This window comes from Mus pahari, chromosome 4 (assembly GCF_900095145.1).
Source record: "Mus pahari chromosome 4, PAHARI_EIJ_v1.1, whole genome shotgun sequence".
Classification (NCBI taxonomy): Eukaryota; Metazoa; Chordata; class Mammalia; order Rodentia; family Muridae; genus Mus; species Mus pahari.
In genome coordinates this window covers 52,117,740-52,144,088 of record NC_034593.1, presented here as the reverse complement: position 1 = coordinate 52,144,088, position 26,349 = coordinate 52,117,740, and the positions used below count along the sequence as shown (strand labels likewise).

Sequence of the window (26,349 nt, the reverse complement as noted above, 5' to 3'; positions counted from 1 at the left end):
AATGGAGGAGTGTTCCTCCTGCTCCATATCCTCACCAGCATCTATTGTCACCTGAATTTAAATTTATCATAGCCATTCTGACTGGTGTGAGGGGGAATCTCAGGGTGGTTTTGATTTGCATTTCCCTGGTGACTAAGAATGTTGAACATTTCTTTAGGTGCTTCTTGGCCATTCGGTATTCCTCAGTTGAAAATTCTTTGCTTAGCTCTGTACCCCATTTTTTAATATGGTTATTTGATTCTCTCGAGTCTAACTTTTTGAGTATTTTTTAAATATATTGGATAGTAGTCCTCTAACATATGTAGGACTGGCAAAGATCTTTTCACAATCTGTTGGTTGCCTTTTTGTCCTAACTGACAATGTTCTTTGCCTTATAAAAGCTTTGCAATTTTATGAGGGTCCATTTGTCTATTGTTGATTTTAGAGCATATGCCACTGGTGTTCAGAAACTTTCCCTCTGTGCCCATGTGTTCGAGGCTGGTCCCCACTTTCTCTTCTATTAGATACAGTGTATCTGGGTTTATGTGGAGGTCACTGATCCACTTGGACTTGAGCTTTGTACAAAGAGATAAGAATGGATCAATTTGCATTCTTCTACATGCTGATATTCAGTTGAACCAGCACTATTTGTTGATGGGATTGCAAGCTGGTACAACCACTCTGGAAATCAGTCTGGCAGTTCCTCAGAAAATTGGACCTAGTATTATCTGAGGACCCAGTTATACTACTCCTGGGCATATATCCAAAAGATTCTCCAATATATAACAAGGATACATTCTCCACTATGTTCATAGCAGCCTTATTTACAATAGCCAGAAGCCTAGATGTTCTTCAACAGGGGAATGGACATAGAAAATGTGGTACATTCATACAATGGTGTACTTACTCAGCTATTAAAAACAACGAATTAATGAAATTCTTAGGCAAATGTATAGAACTAGAAAATATCTTTCTGAGTGAGATAACCCAGTCACAAAAGAACACATATGGTATGAACTCACTGATAAGTGGATATTAACCCAAAAGCTCAGAATACCCAAGATACAATTCACAGACCATATGAAGCTGAAGAAGAAAGACCAAAGTGTGGGTGCTTTGGTCCTTCTTAGAAAGAGGAACAAATACTCATGGGAGCAAATACAAAGATAAAGTGTGGAGCAGAGACTGAAGGAAAGGCCACCCAGAGACTCCCCTACCTGGGGATCCATCCCATACACAGCCACCAAGCCCAGACACTATTGTGGATGCCAACAAGTGCTTGCTGACAAGAGTCTGATATAGCTGTCTCCTGAGAGGCTCTGCCAGTGCCTGACAAATATAGAGGTGGATGCTCACAGCCAACCATTGGACTGAGCACAGGGTCCCCAATGGAGGAGCTAGAGAAAGGACCCAAGGAGCTGAAGGGGTTTACAACTCCATAGGAAGAACAACAATATGAACCAACCAATACTCCCAGAGCTTCCAGGGACTAAACCACCAACCAAAGAGTACACATTGAGGGACCCATGGCTCCAAATGCATATGTAGCAGAGAATGACCTTGTTAGACATCTACGGGGGTGGGGGTTGGGGGAAGAGTGAGAAGCCCTTGGACTTGTGAAGGCTCAATGCCCCAGTGTAGGAGAATTACAGGACTGGGAAGCAGGAGTAGGTGGGTTGGTGAACAGGGGAAGGGGGATGGGATAGGGGGGTTTGGAGGGGAAACCAGGAAAGGCGATAACATTTGAAATGTATTAAAGAAAATATCTAATTAAAAAAAAAAACTTTGGGGCTGGAGAGATCGCTCAGTTGTTAAGAGCACTAACTGCTCTTCCTAAGGTCATGAGTTCAAATCCCAGCACACAACAATCTGTAATGAGATCTGATNCCNTCTTCTGGAGTGTCTGAAGACAGCTACAGTGTTCTTATATATAATACAATAAATACATCTTTAAAAAAAACTTTCCAAGTACTTTGTGTATATATTATGTCTTCCAGGTTTTTTTGTTTTAAGGGGGTTGCTGTGTATACAGAGGTGTATATTTCTTGTGCTTTTTCTTTGGCTTTTGTCTGTTTGTTATTTTGTCCTGTTCTGGTTTGTTTGTTTCCTAAAAAGAAATAGAAAGGGTGTAGATTCAGGTAGGAGGGGAACAGAAGAATTGTGGGGGAGTTGGGGAAGGGAAACCATAATCAGAATATATCATATGAAAAAAAATCTATTTTCAATGAAAGAAAAATTAAGGAAAAAAATGAAATAATTCAAGTGTTAAAATGTCATCTTACACATATTTTGTCATAATAAAAAACATTTTCTGATACTACTACTGCTGTTACTACTAACAGCTGTCACATAAGCCAGTACTGTAATGAACTGCATAGCAAAAATAGTTTTACTTAAGACTCGTTATGGAAGTTTCTAAGAATCCATGGCTGTAATAATATGCAAAAGTTATGGTCATCATAGCAGGCTCATTTGTATTGACTACAGAAAATAGACCCAAAGAAATACTACAGGGTCCTAGTGACAAATTACACACATGTACTGTTTCAGAAAGCCTTCCCTTGCAATTGACTAACATCAGTTGATGCCCGCACTAACTGCTAAACTGCCCGATTAATTCCAAAGCAAACAAACCACAAATATGCACCTTGTCTACAACATAGTCTATCAACATGCCTAGACATTGTGGACATAAGCATTTGAATATAGTCATCAAAATTGTAAAATAGGAGAGTAATAAAAAAAACAAGAGGAGAGAAAATATAAAAATTTCTATTTATTTAAGTGAATATAAAAAGCAAAGAATCTCTTTTGACATTAAAAAAAATATTTTGTTTGTTGTAATATCTTCCCCCCCCAAAAAAAACTGAGCTGAATGATTGGAAAATGATCCCTGTCAATTATTTTCTTTCATACAACATTAGCAACATGACAATAATAATGTTTACTTCAAGCTTTTAATGAATAAAATCTTTACATGTTTGATTACTCATAAGCACAAAACTTCAAGAAAAACTAAGAGTTCAGAAGCACTTCCAAAGTCTGCTTTACCAAAAAAACTTATTAGAGAAACTTCTTATGCAGCAAGCTTGTAATAACCCAAATATTTTTGAAGTTGGAATATGCAAATAAAGATATTACAGCAGTATAAAATAATACCATCAAAATGCCATGAAACAAATTGACTTAGGCACACATGATTCTCCCTAACATTAATGGACTTAAAGTGTAGGTTGGCTACCTGATACAGAAACCTAATAGTAATTTAATGCCGAACATCCGTTCTTGGATACTCCAGGCAAAGCAAAAGAGATGAGGTCTTATAACATGTACTCTCAAAACCTATGCTCAGAAACCGAACCAAAACAATAACATATATTCTCCATCCTGGAAAGAAAATAGAGGTGCTGCATTTTGTTAGGAATCTGGAGACAGGTACTGAGTGGAGGTGATAACAGGGTTATTGCAAACCACAGGTCCACCCTCCCACATTAGCTGACAAATCAAGCCACGCATCCCTCTGTGAACAATGTGAATTCACCACAGGGAGAAGCAAGAACTCAAGAAGAGGAAGATTCAAAACTCGGACTGGGGTGGAGTCACACCTACTGTGAATGCGCCTGTGGGGGCTTAGGATTTCTATACCATACAAATGCATAATAACGATCACGAGGTCATCAGGGGTAAAGTCTCAGAGCGAAGTCTCACTAAACTGGGCGTGGCCAGTGCACTCAAACACAAACTTGGGTAGTAATGGAATGAAAACTACAGTTATCAACCATTATAGGCGTAAAACCCACTTTTTATTTCGCCATCTAAAAGGTAATGGTGTAAAAGAATGAAGGAAAGGAACAGACAGAAGGTATTGCCACTGTGCTGTTAAAGTCTTCCCGAAAGGAAGCAGCAGAGTGACAGAAGTCCTACAGAACAGGGACAGCAAGAAAATGGCAGAAAGTATAGATGAGATTCTAAATCCTGTTATATAGGTAGTCAAGCTCCACATGAAAAGAATCACATTAAAAAAAAAAAAAAAGTTCTTTAGGAAGTCAAAACTCAGGCCCTACAAATTTTTCATTAATTTATGCCAAATGATTGGGGCACTGATAAAACAATATGGGGATATTTTGTCATAAAATGATATATCCCGAGAGTTAAATGGGGCTTATCAGATCCAGACATTTGCTGTGACTAAATGATCAGGAACTCCACTCACTGTAAACAACTGGGGGCTAGCCTAGAGCCAGTGGCAGAGCTCAGACCATCTGGGTAACATTAAACAGAGAAGAAAGGAAATAAACCAGTCAGCAGACCATAGCTTATTGAATGTAATCAATTAGCTCCAAGCCCAGGAAGTACAGCATGAGGCTGATCATGTATTCAGCCAGCCACCATAAACAACAAATGTAAACTTACAGTACCATCACTGTTTACAGACTGACAGAATATAACTGAGAAATAGACAACTAACTCCCAGGTGAATTTCCTTGCTTAATCATTTTAGACCTGTGTTTCAGGAGATAATGGTGACAAAGACGAGCAAGCTTTCACAAGCATCCTACATTCTAGAGACAGACATAAGAAAGAACACTAGACCTTTGCTTTACTAGAGATAGTGATGTATGAGAAAAATTTCCCAGCAAAAATGATCAATTTTAGGTACCAGTGCATACATCACTATATTTGCTCGGTTCCAACAGCCACCTTCATAACAATGTTTCATTTCTTTGCACAATACCCATATCTTTTGCCCTCTCTCATTAAGAAATATGCTATGTTCATTTTCCTCTAGGCTAGATCTTGGCAGAGATCAACTGTTTTATGCCAATGTCACCATTCAGTAGAAACCCAATATATTAATAAGTAAAACCAAATTCCATGTACACGTCTTCTACCAAAGGACATCATGAAAGGGTTTACATATTCCATATTGAGTCAGTTGCTTCCTCTTCCTGAGTTCATGACTAAGTCATGTTCCTAAGTGACACTTGATGAAAACATTAAAAGTAAAGAATTCTTCAGGAAGACTCTTTTGACTAACTTTAACAAAAGACTATCATTTAAATTACGCTCAGTTCATGATTTCTGGACAGTTATCCAACAGAAAACATGAATGACAAATCAATTTTAAAATGCCTAAATTTCATATCAGGAAAAATGTACAGCAGCTCAGAAATCAGCAACAAAAATAATAAATTACCAACTTTTGGGATAGCATTTGAAATGTAATAATAATAATAAATAATAATAATATAAAATATGTAATAATAATAAAAAATTTAAAAAAATAATAAATTACCAGAGCAGTAAAATACGTGTGTGTGGCATTATTTATATACTCCATCAACCTGTAGAGTAATTCAGGACAATAATCACTTTGATGGAGTCAAGCTATCCAGTAAGAACACCAAATGTTCAGGGTAGTGATTGCCCCTTAATGAAAGGGAAGGAGATGAGAAGAAATACAAGATCTCCAGTCATGTCTAAAAAGTTTAGTCTTCAACAAAATAAACATAAGAAAAAGTCATGATGGTGGAACAAAGTTATTTAATAAATAAACATGAGGAAAGAGCAGGGTCCTTTTTTTTTTTTTCCTTTTGTCTGTATTCTTTAAATATACAACTGAAGAGAGCATGGGAGAGAGAAAAAGCAAAGACAATAGATTCCAAAATGATAAAAACCTATGCCTAAGTTATGAGATCAATCACCGAGTCATTGGGTTGGTGTACAATTCGAATGGCCACAGCTATTCACAACCTGTGTATGAGTAAAGTCAGACTGACTTTTGTCAAGCATTTACCAATTCTAGGAGGCTCTGATTCTGCCTTCCTTCATTTCTTCAACTACCTACCTCCATAGTTATAACTAAATTTGCGTACCAATTCTTATAATGCTTACAATGGTCAGGCATCTCTACTTTTGTCAACATCTTTTCGTGATCATAAAAGTGATCCATTATTAGTTGTCAGTGTACAGGCAATATCAGAGGCCAATGACTTCTCAATAACATCAGAAACAGGAAGGAATGAAAAGAGGTTCTTTGCCAAACCATCGCTGGTCATGTCAACAGGGGCTATTGCTATAAGGGACACTCAGTTATAACTATAAGCATCTCATTAAGTAGTTAGATATCAAGACAGCATCTTCAGACATTCGAATAGAAATAAAAGGTTGTCTGTGTGAGAGAACAAATCCCTCAAAGGTGGATGCTAGACCAAAGCAATCTTACAGGACAAGAGTTCTGTTTACAGCTAAAACAGTTTGCTTAGTGTTCACATCTAGCTAAGAGGTAAATCTGTTTGTCTTATGTTGAGTCCCTGGCCAAGTGAGGCTTCTACTTGTAATCAAGAGTATGTTTCTGATCTGATATAGACTGCTTCTTATCCCATTCACTGATGTCTACTTTTGCCTTTGTGGACACTTGCAAGCCCCATTTACTTTGTTTCTCCCTTTTCATTGCATCCTTTTAACAGTGAATAACCACCAACCCTTCCGACACCGGTGAACACCTTATCCCTCTTATAAGAAGAACTTCAAGAGGCCAGTGGAGGGCTGCTCTCGAAAACCCTGACTGAGGAGGAGACAACTGGATGGCCAATCAGAAATGCAGCAAAATACATCTTGCTTTAATTTGGATAATCGTGGACTTGGTTCTTTTCTCTTGAACCTTGGGATTAGTGCCTGTAACAGAAAATCACATGACTGACTGAAGCTTCTATCTGACATACAGGGGGAATAGAAAGTTATTCTATTTTAGCTTTGTATCAGGTAAAGAGCAAGATGGAAAGAGGCTGCAGGCACTCCGTAAGGACTGAGATACTTTCAGACCTCAACAGTTAATGTCTCTTATGTGCATTTAGGTTTCAAAATGGCCACAGCAGAAGTCATTCCAGAAGCACCCAGACATCTTCATACTGCTGAGGGTAAGTCTACTGGGAAACTGTAGATGCTTGAGAATGGCTCCTTACACCATGTATGCATTTATTTAACACTTCCTAGGCTTCCGATGTGCCCTCCGTAGGTAAAGTGATGGTAAAAGGGTCTCTAAGGCCCAATGCCCAACCCTGTAAGATAAGCCAACAAGCATGGCAGCAGAAGTAGCCACAGTGGAGCATGGAAGTATTTGGTAACATTCCAAGACCAGCTATAAAAGGATCTCAATATATCTACACCTAGAAATAGATTTCTTGCCAGAGAGGATTATAAAGGAGTCCCACATTATGTCTTCATATTGTTATCTTCAAGAAGTAAAAAAAGTTTGCTGGGGGACACAAATCCAAAAATAATACTAGCTCCTGTGTGACTACGTGTACGGGCATTTAACCTGAGAAAGCATTTCTTCCAAGTTAGAATCAACACCTCTGTTATTTTGTCGTGAAATGATTAGTGCTTAGAAAAGCCTATTATATCCAGCATGGTACACTGTACCAAGTTATCAATATGACTTATATTTCACACAATTCTACCACTGCTCTAGATTTCAAATAATTATCAAAAGGAGATTCTTTTTCCCACCACGACAACATATTTGGCTACATTCCAGTTATATTAATAACAAATATTGCCATGGGTGGTTCAAATACGAATGGTCCCTATAGGCTCCTATATTTGAATAACTCATCATTAGGGAGTGCTGGTACCTGAGAGAGACTAGGAAGTATTGTTGGAGTAAGTGTAGCTTTGTTGGAAGAAGTGTGTCACTGGGGGTAAGGCTTTGGGGTTTCAGAAGCTCAAGTCAGACCCAGTGGCTCTCTTCCTACTGCCTGAAAGTCCAGATCTAGATAGAGCTCTCGGCTACTTCTCCAGCACCATGCTGCCTGCCAGGCTGATAATGTAATAAACCTCTGAAACTGAAAGCAAGCATCAGTTTAACAATGTCCCTGCTATGGTCATGGTGTATCTTCACAGCAATAGAACAGTGACTAAGGCTACTACCTATAAAGAGAGAGGGGAGGAGCTCACCATGTGTACCACGCCAGGTGCACCTTGTTTGTTTATTCTGAAAGGTTCCTGCCCGTATGGCTGCATAACTACGCCTTTCTCTTTCTTCTGAGAGGGTTTGGAGATTTAGCTCAATGGTAAAGCACTTGCCTACGCTGTTACACCAAGGCCTAGGCTTGATCTGCAGTAGTGTGCATATCCTCCTCCACTAGCCAGCACATGAAAAAGAGTGACATGAAAGAGCTTATCTGTTGGGCAAGCTCTGGGAACTTCAAAGCTGTTTTTAGTTGGGGGGGAATTGTGAGGAGCAGGCTGATGTTATGAAACTGATTTATTATCCGATGAAGACATGTAAGACTATGAAGGATAAAACAATTGAGATGAAGAAGAAACCAAAACAAAACCAAAGTGTTGGCCTAGAAGAATTGAGTATGAAAACACAGACGGTCCATCAGCTCCAGTGCATTTTAGTCTGCACAACTCTGCAGGAGGCAAAAGTCACTGAGGTCTGTTTGAGTGCTGAGAGGAAGGCCTTTGATGACTCTGTCTGTCTGTCTCATTAAACTCCTTAGTTGCCATGGTTACCCATATGCCCCTGACCTTTCCTCCAGAGCTCAGAACCACTTTCAGGGGCAACTCAAAGCTAAGTTCAGCAGTGACAGTTTGAAAGTAAGCTACAATTAAGACAAATCTGAAGCAAGATGGGCTGGAGAGATGGCTCAGCAGTTAAGAGCACTGGCTGCTCTTCCAGAAGACCCGGGTTCAATTCCCAGCCCCCACATGGCAGCTCACAACTGTCTGTAGGTCCTGTTCAGGTGGATCTGGCACCCTCACACAGACATACATGCAGTCAAAACACCAGTGCACATAAAATAAAAATAAATAATTTAAATAAAAAAGGATTTGAAGCAAGAACAAGTGTGTGTCTGCTTACTCTCCAAGAAAGAACAGCTAAAACCTCAATGAGGGTTTTCATGGCTTCAAACACATTGCTTATTTAAGCAAAATTGGTATGTTTTTTTAAGCACTTTATTCAACTTCCCATCAGTTATGTGTATTGAGCGACTCTGCTCATATTTTACCTGATATGCAAGGAGTTTATGCAGTTGATAGTCAGGGAAAAACAAGCCCATGATAACTTCTGCTTAATGTCCTCACACAGGTCAGTTTCCAGAGAAGTTTTAAAAAGACAACTTTTAAGAGTGCATAATGGATCTCTTCACCTCATCTTCCTGTTGCCAGGTAGCAATGGAGATATACTCAGTTACACAGGAACCAGAATGGAAAGCGGGACTGGGGTAAGTCAAAAGCCCTGGAATCCGGGTTATTGTAAAGTTTTCTTGTTTTGCTTAGAGCAGGACAACTGCAGCCTGGCTGGCACATTTAAGGTCACAGAGGTTCACACCCATTACGTGGTTGTGTGGGATCTAAAGAACTAATGCATTTATAGTGTGCATGGCTGGTTCAGCATAGTAAGTGCTCTGCTGGCTTCTATTATCATAACAGCGAGATTGGAAAATACAGAAAAAGTTCAGAAACTGGAAAAAGCAGCTGCAATCCTACTACAGACTTGTCCTTAACTCTACTTGTACAGAGCTACAGGCTTCGTGTGTCTATGTCAAGGTAGGCGCGGGTCATCTTGGCCACTGTGTTTTCCATGCAAGCACTGTCTAGGAAGAACAGTGAATTACAGGACATAAAAATCAGAAAATCAATCAGAAAATTAAACCCAAAAGCGGGGTACATGGTGAGCCACTTCTCTTATTCCCGGTACTCAGAAGGCAGAGGCAGGTAGATCTCTGAATCTGAAGCCAGCCTGGTTTGCACAGTAAGTTCCAAGTCAGCCAAAGGTATATACTGAGACCCTGTCTCAAAACACCAACGAAACAAAACAAGCAAACCAGCACAAACTACACTCACTATTCGTGCACTAGGCATATTCTCCAAGGGCAAAGTGTTTACCCATCACGTACGTACAACGCTCTGGGTACCATCTCCAGCATTTGACACACATACATGAATTCCATATATGGACCACTGTTTATAATTTGCTTATTGCCTGACACAGACCTTATTGAATGAATGCTTAAAACCATGAAGGAGAAAAAACATCATGACATTAGAGGCACGAAATCAAAGAAATACATGTGAGGATATACATAGAAGAAGTGATAAAATAAATACAAAACACTGTAGTAATTATAATATAGAATGGAGGTTGGGAGAGTCATGTCAAAGGAAGAGGCTGACGTCTGAATGAATGAGAGTCCTTAGCACTTTGGGCTTCTTCCCAAGATCAATAATGAACTACAAAAGAGGAAGAATATTCATAAACCTGTATAAAGGACATATCCCTCTGACCCCACATGTACAGAGATATGCACATAGAAAGATTATGCACCACGCCTAGCTAGAGGAGGGGACCACGTAAGGAGGATGCCAAGGCTGGTTCTGAACAAACCTGTTGGAAAGGTCGAGTCTGGGCCTGCCTGAGAAGCCGCTGCTGCTGCTGCTGCTGTTGCTGCTGTTGCTGCTGCAGAAGCTTCATCTGTAGCAGCTGTTGCTGAGACGTGACTGCATGAAGGGAGGGTGGCTGCAGCATGGCGCCTGAGCGTCTCTGCAGCATGTTAGACAAAGCTTGCTTGGTATTGGTCGGGACAAAGGAGCCCGCAGGGTCCAATCGGGAGCCACCTAGAAAAGCAACCAAAAGGAAGGCTTTCAAACGCAACAGGTATTCTTTCATGACAACACAGGAATTTCACCTTTCTTACTTTATGAGCACTAGCTCCAAGCATTGATATCCTGCTTAGAGCTGCCTAATGTCCATAAGATAAAAGGCAATGATGTTTGTGAATTCTTCAAAACCGCTACATGGGGGCCGCACTTCAGTGGATAAAACGAAATGCCTGAAATAAAATGGGTCAGCACAAAACAGTCGGACATGTGGGTCAAAAGCCATGTGCACCATTCAGGAACGTATTACTTGAAGGAAACAGTGCCTTACGCTGTATTTTCCTAAGTTTCATAAGCCAGGCATAGTATCCATCTGTATTATAAACACGTTTAAAGGCTGTGTTATTTAATCCTTTACCATGGCAAAATTAAAAGGCCTAATTTGGAAATGGGGAAAATGGGAAGGAGTCTCTGACTGGAGAAGGAGGGTGAAGGAGGGCCAAACAGCACTGAGGCTGTTAAATAAAGTCTCAAAGAATCATGCTAGCTTATAATCCTTACCTAAAATTATATACAATAATTACTTGTATGTGTGTGTGTGTATATATATATATATATATATATATATATATATATATATATATGTACTTGTGATATATACATCACAGGTACCTTTTTGGTTATATACATACAACACACAAACACAAACACACACACACACACACACACACACGCACAGCTTAATGCAGCTTAATGTTTGGTTTTGTTGTGAAGACAAGAGCAAAAGTGCCAATCTTCATAGAGCTTATGTGAAGATAAGTGATCGAGGGAGCCATTCAAGCTACTGGTGCTATACAACAGAAAGAAGGGGAGAGAAACACAGACCAGGAGGAGGGTAAATATCACAACTTTGAACAGAGCGGCGGGCTAGGCTGGATATCAGTGTGAAAGTAGATTCAGAACCAACCCTTTGGAAGCAGGCGATAAACTCTGCAGATGGGAGAACCTATATGCTTAGAAAGCATCAAGTACAAGACCCAGGAGATGTTCAGCTCATATCCTGAACCTGCCTACTGTGTGACCTATGGTACAAAGGCTATAAACATATTTTTCACTAAATGTAAAAGCATATATATATATATATATATATATATATATATATATATACATATAGGTAAAAGGTTTGAACATAGTTATATGTGCACATATCTGCATGTGCATAAAATTAACTTTTTTCATCCTTTAAAAACATTTTCCCATTAAACTAATTTCTAATTAGCAAATATTTCTATCTAGGAAAATATTCATTTGGATTACAGGATGTACTTGGGGCTTGAACCAAACAATACTATAATCAGGAATATTTACTATGGATGTGGTAGCTTTCTGTGTTAGTATGTAAATTTACTTGCCAAACCAAACTTCTGAGCTGCTCTATGATTTCATTTTAAAGTTTACAATGTAAGAAAGGGAAGTTACAATACTGTCTGATCTTTTAAAACATACATGGGAATTACAGCCAATAAAAACATATGCATGTTTTATAAACATGAAACGTATCAACTTTATATCTAGTGGCTCAGACTTTAGGCAGCTCAATCTCCTGCTGACAAATTCTACAATCCATGCACGTAATCAGCTACTTATGAACATTCCTTTAGGAGACAAGCTCTTGCTATGTTGGCAACGCTCAGTGATTTTCCTGTCAGATCTTCCTCTACTGTAGTAGCTGGGACAACAGAAGCATGCTACTGGGTCTAGCTGCAGCCTCATCTTATCTCAGAGAAGAAAAACAAATTGTTAGGGTTGTGGGTTATGAAAATGTGAACTGAGTACCAGAAGTCCCCATCCTGTAGAGGATAAAGGATATAAGCAAGGAGAACCTCACACCGCTGCTCAGAATGGTCTCACGGTGTTACATGTCTCATACCCACCTGGATTCAGAGATGGATTCTGAAGGAAAAAGCTAGGCTGCTGAGGCTGGTTCACCAGGTTGTAACCCCACAGTGCAGGCTGTGGATGATGCGTCATTTGGGAGGACATGGGGGAGTAGTTGGGAGGCACTCGGTATAAGTTGGTCTGTTGATACTCCTTCAACAGAAATGTTACGAAACAAATTAACTTGAATATGCCACACATGGTTAATCAATATAAGTTCTTCAATATAGTTATGTGAGATGATCCCGTCCCAGAACTCAAGGCTATTTTTTTTATGAAAGGGGAGAGAATATAAATGGTGACCCATTTCCTTAAAAATGCTCATTCAAATTATTTTTTTCTTTGATTTAAAAAGTACTTAGCTCAATAATTTTCACTTAATACATATAAGGCCCTAACTTCAACCTATGTTACCATCTTCCCACCACCATCACCAAAAAGGGCAGACATTAATAATAATAATAGTAGTAGTAGTAATAATAATAATAGTAGTAAATTATCTAATAGTAACACTGAACAATGCCTATAATTGAAGAAGACAATGGCTGTAGAGTTTCCTGCCGGCCTCATCTTGGAAGGTTAGGGTAAGAACTGAGTAAGAAAGCCCCATAGTGCTATCATATCAAGGCCTCAATAGTATCTTACCCACAATTTTCAAAGCAGCACTCAAAACAGCCATTCCCCAAGTGCCTTCTCCTCCTCATAGCACAGACAGAGCCCAAAGATCACACCAGACAGTCTCAACTCCCCCTTCACCCATCCTTTCTGTCCTTAGCCGTAGAGGCTGAAGGACAATGGAAGTCCCAGTATCCTTCGATTTTACAAAAGGATGCAATCTGACCTGGAAGAGGTAACTTCAGGAGGAGGACTGTAAATATATTTAGGTAAGGTTTTTATATATGAGAAGCTGCCCTCAGCCATGGGGCTTGGAGGGCCAGGAAGTCCCACCTTTGCGAGAAGGCACTGGTACTGAAGTGGCATCTGAAAGCGACAGCAGTCATCTCTAAAAGTATTAATCACCAAGCTATCCTCCAAGAGGAAGCACGGTTCAGTGTCGACACAGGTGAACATAATGGCACCTGCTCATGAACTCTGAGTGCCTTCTCAGGGACTCGGAGTACCTCCTCCCCGCCGATCAAGGACACCCTTGAATTCTACAGAAAGTGTTCTGAAACTTTCTCTGAAGTAAACCCAAGTAATTTCAAATAAGAAAGCTATTTTAAATAATGCATCTCATATACTATAAAATAATTTCTGCATTACCATCTAATTGATATCAAGTATTTAAAAAGTAAGAGGAAAAGTATTTTACTCTAGGTTTATTTTATCTTTTTATAAAATATGAAAATAGGTTAAAGAATAACACGGGGCAGAAGATACAAGGGCGAGGAATGAAATCTTAGGAACACTCTTTTGGGTAAATCAGATACAAATTCATTCGGAGAAAAGTAGAAGGAACTCTAAAATGTTAATTCACTGCAAATACCAATCGTTCAAAATAAAATATTTAGGCATACTTATTAATAAAGAAAGGAGAATCATATACCTCTTTAAAAGTTTCAAAGCCAGGGAAATTATGAGGCTTATTAGCTCAATATTACTCATTACTGAAGTTTGAAGTTAAATAGTTATTAAAAGCATAGATGAACCAGGTGTGGTGGCTCATGCCTTTAGTCCTGAACTTGGGAGGCAGAGCTGGCAGATTTCTGCATTGAGGCCAGGCTGGTCTACAAAGCAGTTTCAGGGCAACTAGGGTTTTATAGAAACAAATCCCACATCCCCTTTACCCCCCTAAAAAGTGGTCAGTGGGAAATGAAAAGCTTTCTATCTGTCACCTATGAGAATTCATTCATTAGACAGACACTTGTTAGGAAACTCTGCTAAGGAAGCTGCCAGCATTCTTTGTAGTGTTTCTAGGTGTAGAGTTCGGCCATGGGTAAATCCCACGCTAGGTGCCCATGACCCCGTCTTTTCCTTACACCCCCAACTCACATCGATGCGTGAGCTCGGTTTTGTCTTACGCTTCCTTCCCTTTGTCTTCTTCTCTTCATCAGCGGTAGCTTTCCCTTGATCTGACAGCTCAGCTGATTTCCTTTCTGGTTCCTGAGAAACTGGAGATGTGAGTTCTTCCTCTTCCTCCTCGGGAGGTAGGGGCAGTGGCTCGAGGTAGTAGCTTCGGGGCTTGGGCATGGTGTGTGTGTGGTACAGAAGGAAGTGGTGCTGTTCCTCATACTTGATCACCTTCCGGTCCACACGGACCGTGCCGAACCAGGCCCACGACAGAGGAGCTGGGTTCTTCTGACCCTCAAACAGGTCCCATGGGGACACTTTCTGCTTCGTAGAGACCTGGAGACCCTGTGGGAAAAGAATGTTCTGTGACAACACAACCTGGCTTGTTCCCAACTCACAGGGCAAGCTTGTAAGCGAGTGGTTGGAATGGGCTAAGGGAACTCAGCAGACACGAATGTTCATCTAAGCTGTATGAACTGGGGTTCAGAACTTCACAAGTTCAGTTCTCCAGTGCTCTGTACCACCCGACACTCCCTTAAGGCATCTAAAGGCAGTCTACAATATTTTAGTAAAAAATGACATTTTCATTCAAGTATATTGTAGAAAATATGATTTCTCAAGCATCCTGTAAAGTTGCTGTTAGAATACTAATTTATAACCATCTCAGGAATCCATTATTTTTAGTATTATAAGATTTAAAAGTCAATATATAGTCTGCCTCTGATTGGACTCATATTCTCTTCAATCCAACCTATTTGAACTTGATTTTGTATGTATTTCATGTACATGTATGTGGCTTTCTCCGAATAAAATGTTTTGGGAGAACCCAATTACAGAAACAGTTACAACACAAATTAAGTCTTTCAATTCCAAGGTATCTTTACGGGCTCCAGGTAAGGAATTTAATTTCTTAAATAGAATAGAATAGAATGAAAAATAGAATGCTTTTATTTGTAATACCAATGGGTAACATTTCTTGGTAACTTCTCAAGTATACCAATTTAAAGACATTTTTCCTCAAAAATGGCCAAGGTACACCCCCCAACCCCTGGATGTGAGCATATCTGTTCTTGTCTGTCTTCCTCTTTAAGTGTGACTTCTTCTAACACTGCCAGTAATGTCACCACCTCCGGCTGTCTGCCATGTGATGAAATCGTTCTACTGAGTAGAACTCACATCTAAATGGATCCTGGATGACTTCTGAAGGAAGCGCGAGTCACCCCGACTGTGACTTCTGGTTTTTCCCTCCCAAAGCCACACTGAAGTGCATCTACTTCCCATTAATGGCAGGGGTTCCCTCCACCATCTCCACTGCAGCAGTGCCAATGGCTACTCAGGCTGGCCTTTCTGCTAGTTTAAAGAACCTTCCAAAGCGTCTTATAGAAAGCAGGTGCCCATCTAATACTGCTTCTTAGAGAATATGTAGTGTTGTAACACAAGTTTTGCTAAACACTGCTTACTCAGCAAATGAAAATTCTTATCAACACACATTTTCTTATATAAAATTAGCTTGTTTCCTATCCTGATATAAAATAATAATTTTATTTTACTTTTATTTCTTATGCTAAGCTGTTACTTAATCTACTTTTTGGTAGATTCTAGAAATGTCCTGAAGTCCAGATAAGCATTTTAATTGCAGATCTTCAAAGATAATGGCTTTTTTGCAATGTCAATAGCTATTGTGCTTTGACGACAAAAATTATACCACTGAAAATTAAGGAAGTCACTTGGCTTCTATAACTAGATATATTTATATATGAGGAAAAAAACCATTTACTCTTGCCTGTTTTTTATCAATAGAGTCAAATCCAGCAATTTTGTTTCCCTTTGTATCGATCAAAGAACCCATGGGTTCACACGTGATGACATCGCAAGTCTGCTTCGGCAAAGGCAGCAACTGTCGAACTTTGTCAATGCTTTCTGACCTCTTGTCTCCTAGTTCTTTCTAGAAGAAAGAGGAAAAAAAATGTAAAAGCAAGAGAGAAGTGAGGCAAAAATTCTGACTTTACAATGAAGCAAAAGCTAACAAGAAGGAAGTTCCCCAGTGACACATTTCCTTTTTTTTAGAGCTAGTATAGTATGTCTTTAGTCTTTAGCATAGTCTATGGAACAGCTGCAAATTGGACTGGTGAAATGTTTCATTTCTTCTATTCAAGTAGAAAATCAGGGTGCACACAAAGGCAGTCTTGTTCTCCACGACAAATCAGAGTGCTGAAATGACAAAAACGCCAGTGTCATTTGCTGTCACACAGCAGGAGCTGCCGCACGGACACTTTCCTGTATCCAGGGTCACACTGCAAGGTAACCATCAGCTTTTTTACTGTAACGTCTTCAGATTATGTATTTGCAATGTCTATTTGCCGTTCGTGTCCAGGACTGTTAGTGGATTTACAAATTCAATGCAGAGCTCATTTTTTTCCACTTCCATGTGTAAATCCAAGCATGGGTTCAAAGGAAATCTGACACTGGAGTTTTGGTTAGATATGATAATGCATTTTTAAAATCCTTAAAAATTAAAACACGTTTTATTTGAGTACATTTTTTTCAGAGAAAAGTCGTTCAAATATCATGCTTGTCATTCTGAAGGCTGACAGAGTAGGTAAGATAACAAATAATCACAATCTGTTGAATTAGCTACACATGTAAATTAATAAGGAGAAAATCAGACAATAATCCATAAACAACATGATTTCAGAGTAGAGGCTAACCACAAGCTTACTTTCAGTTTCTTTACTAAATTCATGTATGCACGTTTGTTCTCTTCTGATCCCCCGGGGGAAGCATTTGATAGGTCAGAAGCCAAGGTTCCATTGATTAAAACGCCCAGCATGTCAAGAACCGTTGTGAATAATTCACTGAGAAGAAAGAAAACCCCATTTTATTCTTAAAAACAAAACCTGGAAACACATAATTACCTAGGCATTTCTACTGAAAGCGCTAAGTTTTTAATGACAGCTAGGTCAGTTAAGTGGCAGAATTTACTGTCAGTATATCAAAACTTGTACCATGCATGCATGCAGAGAAAAAAAAAAGAAAGGTATAAAATGATAAAAAGAAAAAAAAAATCCAAAGTAAAATGAAACAAAAACCCAACATACTTGTTAGTGTGCATGTCAACAGTTCCCGAAGTAATTATCTGGAGGAGTAGGAGGGCCCAGTCGGTGGTCCCCTGCGTGCTCCGCTGTACCGTGTCAAACATTCCTCCTACCTAGCAAGCAAAATACAATAAAGAATTTGTATTGCTACCCCTATTACCATATGCGCCCAAATGCTGATTGGTTAAAACAGAAGTGATGTTAAGAACTGGCTCTTGCTAGCCACGCTATGGCGTATCCTATAACTGTTTCTTCTAGCTTTGTGGTTATCACTGTTTATGGTTCTTTCCACAGAGGCTAGGGATTCAAAACTTAAAGAGTAACACTTGAATGTGGGCATTCACAAAATTAGCTTTCTTTTCTCATCAGTCTCTTATGGTACTTAGTTTCAGACATAACTGCAGTTAAACCTGAATAGCATCAAAACTCTGTCTCATCGCCTGCAATTGTGTGATATTCGATTTTTATTGCATCTGAGCCTGCCACTATGATACCCCTGGAGATGCTCTTTAATGAGGAAGGAATGAGGAGGAGAAGGTATTGTCACAGGTCTGCCAGCTCCTGAGAGGAGGTCAGAGCGCTGAAGGTCAGGTGAACAACCGCCCAGGGGGGTCGGAGTGCCAAAAGCCTGAAAAGCAATCGCCCAGGGCAGATTTAGGATTTGTCAAGAGGAAATTGAAGGGAATACAAAACATGCTGAAACTTTCAGATTTCTGTAAAATATTCTTGTGAGATTTGTCTTTTTTCTGATCAAGTTGACAAATAAAACACAGTGAAAGCCAACACTCGTATTAAAGGTTTGTCGGACCCCTCCCCTTGGCACTGCACAGGAGGAGGAGGAGAGATCTGCCAGATGGAGCCTCCCCTCCCCGGTGGAAAACACAAATAGGTGCTTAAAACCCTACTGTCTAGAACTCAACCCAGACAGGAAGGATGGCAGCAGCTAAGGAAACAGAAGGTTTAAGAGAAAAGGAAGTAGGTACAGAGTGAGAAAGAGGAAGGTTTCCCTCTGTCATGCAGACCCTGTCCACAGAAGTTGAAAGCTGGTATTACTTTCACACAGAGAGAGGTGTGACAGAAATGCTCACCACGGTCCTTACCAGATTCAGGCGAAGCTGTAAAGCCTCATGCATCATCTGGCGAGCTTTTGTGTCATCTTGGTATCTTTCTTCCCTCCAGTTACTTAAAATCTAAGATTGGGAGCAAAGAAAGAATAACAACAGAAATCCCTTTGATCTTTGCTATGATGACTTTTACAGGTTTAAAATGAGGCTCTACAGTGACAGCTAACACTTCTTAGCTTTAACATTAACAAAGTTAATTTATTTTTTAATCTTCCTCTTTTTCCAGACAGACAAAATACTAGTTATTTTGTAACTTCCTGGGTAGCTGGGAGAAGAGAGTCTTACCTACACACACACACACACACACACACACACACACACAGAGAGAGATATACAGATATATAGATATATAGATATATAGATATATATACTCAGCAAGTAAAGAGCTTGATATGCAAATCTGAAGACCTGAAGTTCACTGACAGTGATGAATGTCACTGGGCAAGATGTTAACACAAAATAATAAGCTAAGAAAGGACAAACGATAACACTCAGTGACAGAGAGCTTATCTAACATGCATAAGGTCCTAGTTTCAACACCAGCGTGCGCACACACGCACACGCTCACACACAAAGGGAAAAAACCCAAACAGATATGCCTATGGCAAGGGCAAAGAGAGGCAAGGTGAACTGAGACTTGCAGAAAGGGCAGGAGTAGGTCTGCTTAATATCTGACAGGGATTCTTCCAGGCAACAAAAGAAGGAAGTGCCCAGGCACCTAAACCAGAATGGTGGCCCAGCCCAGAGAGGTTTGAAGGAAAGGATAAATCCACTGGAAGAGACAGCACATGCCCTATCAGTGGCTCTATTAGTTCAGCCCTGGGATTTGTAGTCTATGTATGAAAAGAACCCTGAGTGCTTTGTATTTAAATGGCTCACTCTGGAAGCTAGACAGAGAAAAGACCTGTCCAGAGCATGGATGTGATGACAAAGGAAACTGAGTAAGCCTGGTGCCCTTGTGCATGTCATCAGCTCTCATTTAATGCCACCAGGCGGGGTTCACTGGGCTTTGGGTCAGGATAATCCATCTCAGGAAACCAATTTGACCTCTTTCCTTGAATCCTTGCTTCTAGGCAGGTGCAACAGAGTCTGGTAAGCTAACTGCTAAGCAGTGTGCAACTACTTACTTGTATAGTCTTTACGTCTCTCTCAATGCATAATTAGTATAAGCTTTGCTGGCCTTTTGGTGACCATGATGCTAGGCAGAATGGGACATGGACTATGCGTCTTAGCGTCTCAGCTACAGAACATTAATCTAATGTCACATTACGACACTACCATGTCACCATAAAAGGGAAATACTGAATACCATCAGAAAGATACTGGCCTAGTTTAGCATTCCGCACTTTACCTGATTAACTTGATTCTGCAGAGATGTTAGGAGGCCTTCCCGTTGCTCATCTTGCCCCTTAAGGCAGGTAAGGACCAAGGAGAGGAAAGGTTGCTGACTCAAAAGAGACATACTACAAAGGAAGTATTAACAGAGCTAGTTAGAAAGAATGGCTTGCCCCTGTTGCAACACCTGGTCTTCCCAGTAGACTCACTCACTGCTCTTGTGTATTTATGACTACATAAAGGACAGGGTGGGAAAGCACCAGAGAGCACTTGGGAAGGTGACACCTTCCTGTACTGGCAAAATTAAAAACCACTGGTATAGCTTGTGGATGACTATCAATACTCTATTGCTCTGGAAGGAAATCCCAAAGCAACAAAAGCGTACAGTGTATGTGATGAACTTGCTTTCTGTTTCTAGGGGGAAATTTTTAAATATACAAGACTAAGAATATAAATGTATGCAGAGAAAAACAAAACAAAGAACAAACAAAAAATACCGGAGAAATTGCTCAGAGAAAACTCTTCTTTAGGAAGTGGCTCTGTGTACCTTGACTGTTTCAGAGGCCTGTGGTTCTTGGCTGTATGTTTGTCAAAGGCCAACAGCAGAGTCTTGGTAAAGTTAGGGGGGAACACAACAAGGTCTGAGGCCTGCAAAAAGCAAGATGCTTGCCAGAAACATTGTGTGCCAGGCCCCGACACAGCCCATGGCCTCCGCTGGAAAGGGGGCAAAATTCTATTTACAATGTTCATGTTAACAAGATATCTTCCATTAGAGAACAATGGGCAAACTGATTGATATAGTGAGAAGAAAATTTTCCTAAAGAACAGGTCTATGCCAAAATGTCTGAATCAGGAGCTGTGTAGGTAGCCAATAAAGAATAATAAATAAAATAATAACAAAATTGTGGTAGTATTATTAACTCTATCTTTAAGATTATAGAATGAAGAACTTATGGCTTTTCTCTTTAAAACTTCTTGGACATTAAATGTATAGTATGAATATTTGTCCTCAATAAGATGATCTGATTTCAAAAACAAAAACCTTTTCTTGGGCACAAAATAATGAAATGTTTTTGGCAGTTGTCATGGCTAGTTTTAATCAAGAGTCTACAACAAGGTTCCTAAATTTAGAAAATCAATAATTATTTCAAGATCTAGCAGGTCAGAATTAACTACAAGTCGGTGTACTTCAAGAGCTTTGCAGTATTTTGGACACACAGGCAGGTATGGGACCTGGTGCCCTATACAGATCCTTGCTAAACAGAGAGTTGGCCGTTCTACTACAAGCCCCACCCCGTGGAGCTGGCTGCGATGTGACTGTGATGTAGGCTTCTAGGCTTCCTCCAGGTCCTTGGGATGCCAGCCTTGACGAAAGGCACCTGCCAGCATACCTTTTCTGCTTCTGCCTATCTCTTTCCTTCTTTGAAGAGGAACCCAGGTGCTGCCCCTTCTCCAGCTCTTCCCCGGCGGCTTTCAACACTCTTCCCTGCACAGACGTTGGCAGCCTGGCGATGAGGGGGGCCACCAGCCACACACCCCTGCGTTCAGAGGAACTAAAATCAGAAACAGGCGTTACACCTGAGAACGCAGCTGCCTCTGCTCTCACAGGTGATGCAGAGGCTCACAGTCAACCACCGGTGCATAACGCACAGACTGCTAGAGTTCTCATTTCATGTCTGCGCTTTCTCTTTCTGCCAAAGACCAGGCGTTTGCTTACGCTTTACACCCACATCTGTGGAGGAGTAAAAGGTGCTGTTCCAGAAAGGCATTTTTGCATTGTAAACTGTTTTCAGCGACTCATGAATCCTGCCTTTCTGACCATGAACCACCCTATGTTCTCTCTATGAATACTATACTTTTCAGTCATGGTGATGATAGGCAATGGTATTGTGTTCAAGCTAAGGAATAAGCGATCTTTAAATTCTAACTCCCCCCCCTTTTTACCTTTTACCAAAATGATGACATGCAAACCAATCTGCCTTTCATGATGAAAATGATTACTTTATGATTTCAAAAGCCTACTAAGTTCTTCTATGAATGCAAATTACTGTTATTTGTATAAAACCATCAGTAAAGTCACATAGATAGAGTGTTATATTTAATGAATGACCCAAAGACAGAGATTCTACACATCAAACTTAAGTCCATCTGTGTCACTGAGGTATCTGGACCTACAACAAAATAGGTAACGTGCCAAGACATCACTCACCCCACTTTTCCCTCCTACCTGGCTGAGTAACAGGAACTGTCACTTGTAAGTTATTATTTCCCTTACATTTCCTGGAGCTTAATAAAAAATGAATTATGCTAATCAAGACTATTGTGACCTATGAAATATCAATGGTAGCCCAACAAAACTCTACATACCTTAAGAATGTCTTTATTCCATTCTGTCTTGTGCTACTTGGATCAACACTCCCAATAGTGTTTGGGTTGAAGAGGCTCAGGCCAGAATTGGAGGCGTTATTATTTAGGTCTGCAGACTGCTGGAACACTTCTATTGTTGCCTTTGCGATATTGTCCAGTAAATTATTCATTTCCGCCACAGAACCAGAGCTCTAGTGTCAGGAAAAAGAAAGCTAACTTGTCTACACACTTCTTGATTCTCAAGCACCAACGACATTCTGTTTTTTTTATTCAATTCACACGTGCGCTTTCACTATATACTCACAGGGTCCTTCAAGCACTGTTTGATCATGAGCTGGAGCTCTAGCCAGGACTGTCTCAACGTCCACTGCTCAAGATTCTGGAGCAAATTCAAAGAATTGTAACACTAAGAATACTGAATGTACGCTAGCACAGCCTTACAGTAATTAATACTCATACCCAGCAAGGAGACTCACAAGCCTTAAAGACTTCCAGTCTCATGCCTGAGAAAAATAAACATGCACCACAAAGTAGATCCAAGCATCAAAACACGTTCACCAACAAGCCAGGAAGTAGAAATCAGAGAAGTGTGGCCTCTCTCGGAATCCATTTACCAATTAGCCAACCTCACTCCAAAATGATGGATCTCTTAAATAGCACATTTAAAATTGAGCTATCATGAGTATTATGTATCAAGTGAATACACCACTGCCTTAAAATACCAATATATGCCCTTTGCTACTGACTGTATCTACTGAGTAGCCAGCAGTGGCAATGTCACTCTAAAGAAAATTGCAGAAGGAAACAAAAGTCAGAATTAAAATCGAGGTCAGAAACAACAACAGTAACAAAGTCGTTCTTTCTAAAATCACATTGTGATGGATGGCCTGGCCAGCATCTCTGGAATGGTCCGCTTACCTGAAGAATGCGCTTAATGTGCTGTCTTTGCAGGTTGTCCCCCTCTGTGCACTCCTTAATGCCATGAGGATAACAGATAAGCTGCAACAATTTCTGTGCTTGCATGTTTGAAAGCACGGGGTCCAATATCAGTTCTTTGTCTGTACACAGTCGCTCTGGTTCTTTTAAGCAGTGTTCTCCCACCCATTCCTAAAAACAAGCCGGCAGTTAGACTGGCACATGATGATTCTCCCTGGCTATTGATTCTATTCTCGTTTCTCAGGGTAAAGTGATAAAAGGCTAGTAAAGACAATCTAATGAAATGAAATTAATGAAAAAATGGGTGGAGAAAGGCTGGCATGTAGATATATGTTGATTCTTTTGTTATTGTTCTATTTTTCTTTGTTTTGAGACAAGGTCTCAGGCGGTTAATGCAGGATGGCCTCTAAGTCACTATGTGGCCAAGAATAACCTGGAACTACTGACCCTTCTGCTCTGTCCAATGCTGGGAAAACAGGCCTAAATTTAATGCCATGTCCTCCTGCCTACCAGAGAGCTCCCTGCATGTTCAGCAAGCACTCTTTATCAAATAAGCCTCATGGCCAGCTAATGGAAAAATTTCAAAACAAAATTATAACACCTGACATCTTAAAAGAATCCAAGGAAGGGAGGGCATGAATTAAAGCAAAAACCACTTGAATCTGTGGGACAGAGTTAAAATTTGGGTTTGTTTTTTTTTAAATAAGGACTTACTCTAAGGTACTATTTTGTAACCAGGTTTTTGTTTATTTGTTTGCTTTTACTTAATATTTAGGAACAACAATTTTATGCTTTACATAATTTTCATAATTTTTATGTGACATGTTCTGCAACAGGAAAAGTGTATAAATATTTAGAAGGTCACTTCTTTTTGACACTAACATCTTTCTTTAGCATTTTTTCTTTTATTAAATAGCATTAAGAAACTGTCAGTATCAGAGCTCAGTCTGAACGCAAATCTGTTTCTGATGAAGTCTCCTTTACGCTGTGTCAGATGCTCAGCTCAGGGTATTTATCATATAAGTATATGATATAAAATATATAACATATTATATAACCCCACGCTCTCTATTAGCTGCATTAAATCAACCTCAGATAAAGGCACCCAGATACGGTGTGTTGCTGTTCTAGGTATCACATTATTATTTATTGGCAAACTGATTAACGGTTTGTTTTTGTTTTGTTTTGTTTTTTCTTTTTTGGATACTGGCACTGTCGGGTAGGCTGGAAGCTTCCCATAGGGCTTGGAGCAGAGCCTCTTGGGACACTAACCCTGGCCAGCTCCATCTGGTTCCAGGCATCTAGAGAACCCGCGGCACCACTGTGTGCTCAGAGTCGGAGACTGATACACAATGGCCATCACTAACTGTGAAGCTGGTGAAAGTTACCACAGTCAGAACAAGTCTAAGTAATCCTGCATTTAATACAAGCTACAAAAATATGTAATATACAGCATTTTTAAAATAAAAGATTTTTGAAAGTATGGAAAGATAATCAGATAATCCTGAAGCTAGCCATCTGAGCAAAGCCAGACAGGGAGAAGGCAACAGGTGGGGACAGGTTATTGTGTGCACTTTTATGAGAGCTTTTGAATGTATGCTATGATACAAACTTTAGATGAGACCAAAAAAAAAAAAGACAAAACAAACAAACAAAAACCAAAAACCAAAACCAAAACCAACTACAAACAAAATAAAACAAAGCAAATAAAAGTGATTCTAATTTTAAAGAAGGAATATGTCCACCATAAGTGAAACAACTGTAAAAAATATTTTCCTTTATTTTTTCATTTCCCTGTTTCTCCAAATAATGTTTGAATGCATTATCATAAACCCTTCAGATCAATGAAACCTCAGTGCTTTCAGAGCCCCTTTTCCTAGTGGTGTATGTATAACAACTCTGAAACCATGTTCAGTGCTCTATGGGGGACAAGGCAAGAATGTAATTACTAATATGTAGGGAGATAATATAAAATACAGCATTAAAGGATTAGATTAGAACTAGAAATATCAATATGAATTCATAACCACACACATGCACGCAGGTGTACACATATGCTCACACACGCACGTGTATACAAAGGCTCACGCATGCGCATGCACAGCCCTGTCTGATGGGAGAGTTTAGAAACAGTGATGCTCTACAGCAGTGGGGGTTTATAACCCAGATCTTGCTTCCTCTTTTAGTGCGTGCATGCCTGTATGCACATGTGTATACACACTGAACATGATGGATAACGCCCATGTGTGAATGTGTGTGGAGGACAGAGGGTGACGTCAGGTATCTTCTTAGATCATTGTCTACCTTATAGACCAAGGAAGCAGCTCTTAGATGAACCCAGAGCTTACCCATTTAGCTACTCTCCCTAGCCCAGTTACCCTAGGATCCTGTATTTCCATCTTCTGAGTGCTGGGATGACAGGTGAGCTGCCCCAGCCTCCCAGTGCATACACAAATTACAGGGATCTCAATTCTAGGATTTATGCTAGCACAGCAAGCATGTGACCACTGATCTATCCCCTAGCCCTCAGGCTCTGCTTTCTGAGAACCAGTCTCTTCACAGGCAGAAATGGCACTCCTCAGAATGGCTGATTATAACTGTGAGGCAAGGAATACGGGAGATGGATAAAGTAAGGCGATAGTTCTCTAAAAGGATAGAAATATTCCAATTACAACAAAAGGTAGGATGAGGGATCCCTAATATGCCAGCCTTGAATGAGCTGGACATTAAAGAAGCTATAGGCAATGTATTATATGTCCACATAGATAACTAACTAAATAAATTAATACAAATGAAGAGTCACATAAGAAGAGTCTTTGTAGAACATAAACTGATAGTGTAGAGGAACAAGAAGAACTCAGAAGAAAAACACAACATTTTGCAGCCATCATAGTAAAGACCGATTTAGACAAGAATTATGATGGATTCTTATGAGGAATGGGGTGTGTAACAAG

General features: G+C 39.9%; 2 protein-coding genes across 11 annotated transcripts in view; one reads left to right on the top strand and one right to left on the bottom strand.

Moving 5' to 3' along the window:
• The window catches only part of Med12l (mediator complex subunit 12L), a 299,671-nt gene that overhangs the window by 20,925 nt on the left and 252,397 nt on the right, over positions 1 to 26,349 (bottom strand). For 9 of the 10 annotated variants that reach the window (XM_029537714.1, XM_029537710.1, XM_029537715.1 and 6 more), the window contains 12 exons: positions 23,378 to 23,566; positions 22,764 to 22,838; positions 22,460 to 22,650; positions 21,484 to 21,645; positions 20,109 to 20,220; positions 18,734 to 18,823; positions 17,637 to 17,746; positions 17,258 to 17,393; positions 16,322 to 16,483; positions 14,521 to 14,883; positions 12,525 to 12,681; positions 10,379 to 10,608 (listed from right to left, as the gene is read on the bottom strand). In XM_029537714.1, the coding sequence (XP_029393574.1) occupies positions 10,379 to 10,608; positions 12,525 to 12,681; positions 14,521 to 14,883; positions 16,322 to 16,483; positions 17,258 to 17,393; positions 17,637 to 17,746; positions 18,734 to 18,823; positions 20,109 to 20,220; positions 21,484 to 21,645; positions 22,460 to 22,650; positions 22,764 to 22,838; positions 23,378 to 23,566 (1,977 nt within the window). The remainder of the gene's footprint in view (positions 1 to 10,378; positions 10,609 to 12,524; positions 12,682 to 14,520; positions 14,884 to 16,321; positions 16,484 to 17,257; positions 17,394 to 17,636; positions 17,747 to 18,733; positions 18,824 to 20,108; positions 20,221 to 21,483; positions 21,646 to 22,459; positions 22,651 to 22,763; positions 22,839 to 23,377; positions 23,567 to 26,349) is intronic. The other variant, XM_029537713.1, reaches the window with a different exon arrangement.
• Positions 16,718 to 26,349, top strand: part of P2ry12 (purinergic receptor P2Y12) — a 45,608-nt gene continuing 35,976 nt past the window's right edge. The window contains exon 1 of the mRNA XM_029537721.1: positions 16,718 to 16,839. The gene's annotated coding sequence lies outside the window, so the exon portion shown is untranslated. The remainder of the gene's footprint in view (positions 16,840 to 26,349) is intronic.